The following is an 8,005-nucleotide window of genomic DNA, read 5'->3' on the forward strand; positions in this document are numbered from 1 at the left end:
CCATTTACCATTTACCCGGATATTCCGGTTGGAAAACCGCAAATAGTATGTATAATTCCGATCGGAAAGTCACGAAAAAATCAGTCTTCTGATTGAGTTAATCCACTTTTCCCGCTCTTTTCGGTTCATTTGGTAGACGCGTGTACCATTTTTACGAAAGTCAAAGTTTCCCACTCTTTTCTTACGATTAGCGAATGAATTTCCAACCGGATGGATTGGTTTCAATGGTGAGCACCCCAGATCATCGTAGATAAATCGATGGATCATGTCAGGGGGGAAAAAAAGGGTAAAAACCAGATGGTCCATGGGAAATTCCCCAAAAATTGTCTTTTATTGTCTGTAAGCAAATACAACACCACGAGAACTATTTGAAGTTTAATTTTTGAAGAATTAAAAAAGAAAGCAACTTTGTTTTGATTGACAGTACTGGTATGACAACAGGCTGGCATGGAAACCGTCCGAGCATGAAAATATCATACAACTAGGCGTCTTCTTAAAGGAAATCTGGACACCGGATATCTATCTGTATTATTCGTAAGTGGATAATTAAGATACGTATTATAGAGAAACTCTTTTCAAAGCTAGTGTATATAAGTAGAGGTAGTGTATATCCTCGCCTCTCACCTCTAGCTGGCCCGGGTCTCGTGCTCGATTTCTGTAATCGCATCCCATGCGACCGAGTTACTTAGGTCTTTCCCTTTTCGAGGGTTTCTCCGATTTTCCTCGATTCTCTCCACAAAACAGAACACGCCAACTTATGAACTACATGCCATGACTTCCAGCTGAGCGGTGAACGCGGCGCGCAAAACATGAGTGGACAAAATGACCGGCCCTAAGCACTTTTAGAGTTTGAAAGAACAAAGCAAACATGGTGGTAAATTTAATTTTTTTTTTTTTTTTTTAATTCTTCCTTCTTCCTATTTCTATCACTTGTAGGCACGTATGAAAATAAATAAAAGAAAAATAAATAAAACAGACTGAAAAATATGCAAAAGTTGGGTTACAGTAGCCTGGGAATGAGGGCCAGTGGCAAAACAGCTAAACGCGCTGTGATTGGCTAAAACAAAACTCGCCGCTCAGCTTATAAATCAGTCTATGCATAAATTGTTTTGAGGTTCAAACAAAAGTTGAATAAGGTTTGAAAGTCTGAAGAGAAAACTTCATAAAACTATAAAACTATCTACTGTTAATCAATGATAAGTAAACAGACACCTCAACTGTGACGTTGCCTCGTCCGGCAGCGTACTGATTGGATGGTCAGTTCAAATCTCGTGCGCTGTGATTGGTTCAACAGATATCGTTACTATTCCGTAACGCTACCACTGACACGAAGTCTCCCTATGACTGACGTAACTTATAAAAAGACGTGACATAATTGTGGCGCAAATGCATTTATGTGACATCTAGCAAAGCGTGACATGGCATAACGCCTGACATATATAGACCCTCGCTTCTCAAGATTATCTAAATAGCAGGGTAACATGGAATACAAAAGAAATCACGCTTTTTCTCGATGGAATCTGTGGCATTTCTTTTGCATTTTTAGGGACCATTAAGGGCGATATGATTAGGACTCACTACATACATACATACACTCACTCAACAAACTGATACCAAGCAATCACCTGTAATTTAATTTGTTCTGTAGGTCAGGAAAAGTTAACAAGTTTGGAAAGGACTTTCCAGGTGGCCTTCCATTTAGTGCACAAATAAGTAGCAGTGGAGTCCTATTCTTCTCCCAACCAACCACAATCTATGCTCCTTGTGAGGTGGACGTAGGATTCTACCCCTTTGACGATCAGATCTGTAAACTGACATTCGGCACGTGGTCACAGGATGCGTCTGTCGTTCGCATGCTACTATATGAAGGTGGTTTTGACATGACGTCTTATCTTAATCACAACGAGTGGGAGATTGTGTCCGTCAAACCAAGTACACAAACGGTACAGCTCGGATCTTCCGAGAATGGTCACGCAATCGTGGTTTACACGATACATTTGAGGCGTCACGCGTTATTTTACATGATTAATTACATTCTACCATCGATTATTATCGCTATCTTGTCGTTACTTCTCTTTCTGATTCCTCCGGAGGTTGGAAAGAGGATGGGTGAGTAAATAAATAATAATTTTTTAAAAATTTATATTACTTATTTATTTATCCCAGGCCCGTCGCTAGGGTTTTGAAAGGGGGGATTCTTTTTTCTAACATTTTCTTATTGAAACTCAAATAGAGTTTCAATAAAAAATGGAGGTTTTGCATGACCACATGATGGTTTCTGAGCACGAAGGAAGCGTAGAAAAACCAAATATTTCCTAACGAAATCGTCAATCAATCATTATGTGACGTCAAAGCAGCTCAATTTGGTGGACAAAACAAAAAAAGTTCAGGTCTCCTGAGAGTTGAAAACCTATTGTTAAGGTGCTGACTCACGGTGCAACATTGCATGCAACATTGCACGCAAAAGGACTGTTGCAGCATGTGTCTAGCCCAAACTTGTTGCGCGCAACGTTGCATGCAACAAATCTGAAGTGGAATCGCGCTCTACGTACTCTTGTAATATTGCACGCAATAAATTTCATCATGTGAACATGGCTGCAACATTACCTGCAACATTTTGAAATTTCCAGCCAATCAAACTGCTGACCAAATATCTTAACATTGCAGGCTGACACAAGCGATGTTGTGTGATTTTGTTGCAATGTGTGTCACCCCGATTCAAATTTTTTCCTTGCAATGTTGCATGCAATGTTGCACCGTGTGTCAGCATCTTTATATCCTCCAAATTGAGCTGCATTCCCACGTGCTGCAAGGGGTCAACATATAGCGCGCGCTATTCAATCGCATAATGATCAGCTTGCACCATCGAATTTTGGATGCAAGATTTGGCACGCTAATTAACCAATCTGAGTTACGTAATACCTTGGCTTTATTGTAAACAAATATAATAATTCATTATTAATCATTGTTTTCTTTGCAGAGGCCGGCATCAACCTTCTTTTGTGTCTGTCTGTCTACCTAATGCTGGTGAATTCGAAGATGCCTTTATCGTCCAAGTCCTTTCCTTTGCTCACCAAGTTTTATGGCTGCACTATCATGATTCTCGTTGTCTCTTTGTGTTGTTCCTGTTGGGTTTACAGTTATTACTTCATGAATCCCTCGGGATGGGATATTTATCACTTGCCTTCTCTATTAGAGGTAGGGAGGGTTTTGACTTCTTAGGACGCGAGGAGAAACTATTTCAGGACAATAGAGTGCGCGTTCAACATGGGGCTAGAAAAATAAGGCTTATAAATTGACAAAAATATGTACAGGCAGTTGTTGTTAAGACATTGGGCAAGGGCTAGGGAAGGGAGTGGGGTAGGGAGCTAGTGACATGTTTGCCCACCACGGAGACGAGTGCGTTATATTTAAAGGCATACTAAGTAATATTGCCAATCACTTTGTGAATCGCCTCTAGAACTTCTTAGATAAACACTGCTAAAGGTTTCTACTTAATATTTTGGGATTTGCAAAAACCTTATGTTTCATGTTTTGTTTCAGAAAGTTATTTTCAATTTTCTTGGTCCAGCATTGAACTTGCCTCGCAAAAGCAGGCCCTTACAGCATTCTTCAAACCCTTGCAACATAGACGTGAAGGGCCACGAGAATCAAGCACTTGATGAAAACCAAATTTATGGACTGGAACTTAAAGGAGCTGCAGAAGCAAACACAGATCAATCCAAGAGCGAAAAACGTTTGACTCAAAGTAGTAGTTCCTTGGTCGATGAAGCTGTTTCAGTCGATAATAAAGAACAAGAAAGAGAGTTAAGTAAAGAAGAATGCTCAGCTGTTAAAGATGCTTGTGATTCAGGTCATGATGAAGAAAAAGCTGTTAAGAGCAGCTTGGTTGATGAAACTCTTTCAGTTAATGATACGATAAAAAAAGAAGGAAATCGAAGAGAAGAGGAATGTTCAACTGTTGCTTGTGATTCAAATCACGGTGAAGAAGAAGATAGGAGCAGCCTGGATCCATCGATGAAGAAGAAGAAGAAGAAGAAGACGAAAAAGAATGTAGTAAATGATAGAGAAAAAGGAGGAGAGCAAAAGAAAGAAGAGGAATGTTCAACTGTTGTTTGTGAGTCAAATCACGGTGAAGAAGAAGATGGAAGCAGCCTGGATCTATCGATGATGATGAAGAAGAAGAAGACGAAAAAGAATTTAGTAAATAATAGAGAGAAAGAAGGAGAGCAAAAGAAAGAAGAGGAATGTTCAACTGTTGTTTGTGAGTCAAATCACGGTGAAGAAGAAGATGGAAGCAGCCTGGATCCATCGATGAAGAAGAAGAAGAAGACGAAAAAGAAAAAGAAAAATGCGTCAAAGATCATTCAAAGGACAATTGCAGTTAAGAGAATTACAGGGAGTTTTGATCAGCACATCAAAGAATCATCTCGTGGCCAAGACGATGGCGATGACAACCGTAATAATGGTCAGGATAAAAACCTTCGAGAAGAAGAACATGCAACCGGTATGAAGAATTTTGTTTGCTTTCTTACAGCGACCGAGAGTTGGAGAGTTTTAACAACTGCAGAGTTGGCTTGTTGGCTTGTTGGCTTGTTGGCTTGTTGGCTTGTTGGCTTGTTGGCTTGTTGGCTTGTTGGCTTGTTGGCTTGTTGGCTTGTTGGCTTGTTGGCTTGTTGGCTTGTTGGCTTGTTGGCTTGTTGGCTTGTTGGCTTGTTGGCTTGTTGGCTTGTTGGCTTGTTGGCTTGTTGGCTTGTTGGCTTGTTGGCTTGTTGGCTTGTTGGGCTTGTTTTTCTTCTTAGATTTTTCTAATTGATTGATTAATTCTTTAATCGGCAGAAACTTTGTTCAGTGAGCTTACAGTAGTAACCCCTGTTCCCTCGGACTTCCCTCCCGGTCAAGACCGCCACTTACTTTACCTGGCCCAATCGTCAAAGCAAAAGGATCAGAAATTTGAGAACACCGAGAGATGGAAATTAGCTGCCATAATCCTCGATCGTTTCTTCAGCATCCTTCTTGTCCTAAGCATCGTAGTGTCATTCTTAGCATGTTTCTTAAGTTCTCCAAGAGTGCGAATGGGTTTAATCTAGTTGGTATTCATTTGTATTCGGCCGCGTACTTTATAAATCTTGTTTCTCGTTGTTTAATATTTTCCAATTTCAGACTATTCTATTGAGCATAATCGTCTAATGCGCAACCGTTAAACAAAGAAATTATATACTCGGGAATGACACATGGTCTGAAATGGGAAAACATTTCAACACGACGAATCGAATTAGTAAAGTCTACTCACTAGTCTATATTGGCACATATACTTTGGTTGCAAATCCTTTTTGCTTGACTCTTGTTAAGGTTTAATGAAGACTCTACAGGACTCAGAAAAACGGAGCCGGTTACTGATGAGTTGCTGTGATGCAAAGCATCAATTTCTTGAGGCTTTCATTTAGTTTGCTTGTGATACTCGTTGCTATTCGCTAACCAGTGGCACTATTATTAGCCACTTTCAAGGTTAAGGAAAAACCTGGGTCGAGTTGGCATTGTAGAGGGGCTGTTTTAGGGAACATACTTCCAAGATGGCGGCTACTTTGGCAGTCCAGATAATTTTTGTTTTATGTAAATACTGGTATATTCACTGATGTCAAATTTCATCCACGTGATCATATTGTATTTAAGTAGCAAATTATTCACTTTACCACTGATAGGTATGTTTATAAATGACAGTGTAATTTCTTTCGAGGTCCTTGGCAATCTATGAAGGGTATTTTGTCCAATAGTTAATCAGTGGCAAAAATGTAACGTCATGTGAATTAACGTGCATGAATCGAAATGAAAGTCATGTTATACTGGAATTTCTTATGTGCAACTGAGTGGTTAATGTAGCAGCAGAAACTCGTAACAGGGAAGGGGGGGGGGGTTGAAACATGTAGCATCTCTTTTGTCGATGCTCCGGATTATTCAACTTTTTTCTTGACATTTCTTTCCAGTAAATCACGTCTTCTTGCAACTTCAATATCTCTGCACCAAACTCATAATTCCAAATATGGCATCAAAACTCCTAATTTGCATATCTTTATATTCCGGAACATGGTTATAGTGTTACACTTTTCAACCCCCTTATGAGTTTCTGGTATCAGTAAAATAATTAATAAGAAAAACTAACGCAGATAGATTTCGACGTTTAGATGACATCCTGTCATCATTATCAAGAAACTAACTGAAAAAATATTTACATAAAGTAAGAAATAAAAATGTAAAATAATCAAAACAAAAAAGTAAAATGTTGTGTATATATAGTTTGAACATGGAACGAGGGCTATTATTATTTTTTCTCGCTCGCAAAACAAGGGAGTTTATTTCAGTATTTCTTGGTCTCTTGGTCTCTTGGTCTCTTGGTCTCTTGGTCTCTTGGTCTCTTGGTCTCTTGGTCTCTTGGTCTCTTGGTCTCTTGGTCTCTTGGTCTCTTGGTCTCTTGGTCTCTTGGTCTCTTGGTCTCTTGGTCTCTTGGTCTCTTGGTCTCTTGGTCTCTTGGTCTCTTGGTCTCTTGGTCTCTTGGTCTCTTGGTCTCTTGGTCTCTTGGTCTCTTGGTCTCTTGGAGAGATATCGAACTTGGTAAATTGTTGTCTAGCTTCGGGACAGACATTTTTTATTCTTTATGCCTCATTATATATACTGTCGTTTATCGAACTTGGCAAAGGTCTATAGTGTCTGGTAAATCTGTTAAATTTTCACAGTTTCGAACACTGAAAGTGAACTACTTCAATCGATATAATTCGCTAAAATTCTCCCAAAATCTAATATTCATAATATTGTTTTAAAGTCCTTTCCTCAAGACTGCCAAGTCCCTTTTCCTTTGAAATTCAAAAAAAATTATCAAGAAACGCCTTATTTTTTTAAATCCAAACCCTACGTTTTCGGTTGCTATTGGTAACAAGCCAATTACGAAAATATCTGTTTGTACGCTTTGGGATTGTTAGTTCATTTTAGTAATTTTTCTATTTTTGTTGTATCTGTTCTTCCGACGGTAGAAAAATCAAGAACGAGTTGAAATAATCGCTGCTCATTAGGAGCATTGTATCATTTGGAGAAGTGAGTATCCTTTGAAGTTCTCAGTGTATATGTGGTACAAAGCAATAGCACCCTCTGCGTACGTCATGATGACGTCGATGGATTGCAAACTGCTCGTAGTTGGAGAGCGACACAGTTCTATTCTTCACGTAACGCGGAATCTCTGAGGAATAACTCTCTACAGATCGAAGTTTGGTTAAGTAAGGCAAAACGAACTTTCAATTCACTCAAAACAAAGCCAAAAGAATACGGTAAGAAAAGGTAAAAACAGTTTCATGTAGAAATGATAAAGTTCACTGGTCGATGCGTTTTGCAAGACTTTCGGAATATGCCCAATTGCTCAATTGCCCACCTTCTTGCAACTGCCGGAATCAAATATAACCAGTTGCTAAAGCTTGAAAATTCACATTTAACTATTTTTGGAAGATAACGAAGTAGTTTAAAATGATTTTATTCTTAGTTCCTTTCATTATCGTACTCGTTAAAATAATTGTGGCCTGGGATTTTATAGCGACTGTCAAAGGCGCCTTCACTTTGCTATCAGTTCTTAATTCTCCCCCGTCGAGCTGTGCCAAGCAGACTGCTGTATGTGTGGTGGTTCTAGCGACTAGCTCAGGATTTTTCGGAGAATCGACTGCCACTAATAAGTAAAAGTGCCTCTCTGCATTTTTCATGCATGCATTTTCTTTTTTGAAACAATGGCTCGCTGTGACTGGCTCTTGTTCTAAGTATTTATTTTGGCTCAAAACTTTATATACTTATTTTTATTACCTAAATTTGGGTTGATGGCTGGCTGAATACGCGCTGTGTTATCATTTCTGAACATATCCGTCATGGACGGAATGTATTCGAAAGCCAAATCATAATAAGTACGAATGAACGGGACAAGCGTCTTAACTTGAGGCCGACGTTCCATCGTTCTGACGAGGTTGCCGTGGTT

The 8,005-nt window shown here is 39.3% G+C and overlaps 1 protein-coding gene across 2 annotated transcripts in view; it reads left to right on the top strand.

Moving 5' to 3' along the window:
- LOC116307096 (uncharacterized) overlaps positions 1–5,915 on the top strand; it is a 22,479-nt gene extending 16,564 nt beyond the window's left edge. For both annotated transcript variants that reach the window (XM_089039088.1, XM_089039089.1), the window contains exons 6-10: positions 425–534; positions 1,649–2,109; positions 2,981–3,198; positions 3,544–4,507; positions 4,840–5,915. In XM_089039088.1, the coding sequence (XP_088895214.1) occupies positions 425–534; positions 1,649–2,109; positions 2,981–3,198; positions 3,544–4,507; positions 4,840–5,090 (2,004 nt within the window). In that variant the 3' untranslated portion in view covers positions 5,091–5,915. The remainder of the gene's footprint in view (positions 1–424; positions 535–1,648; positions 2,110–2,980; positions 3,199–3,543; positions 4,508–4,839) is intronic.
- The last annotated feature ends 2,090 nt before the right edge of the window (positions 5,916–8,005 follow it).

Source organism: Actinia tenebrosa, unplaced genomic scaffold (assembly GCF_029948245.1).
Source record: "Actinia tenebrosa isolate PJP-AT-01 unplaced genomic scaffold, QUT_ActTen_1.0 PGA_scaffold6__47_contigs__length_16458017, whole genome shotgun sequence".
In the NCBI taxonomy this organism is placed as follows: domain Eukaryota; kingdom Metazoa; phylum Cnidaria; class Anthozoa; order Actiniaria; family Actiniidae; genus Actinia; species Actinia tenebrosa.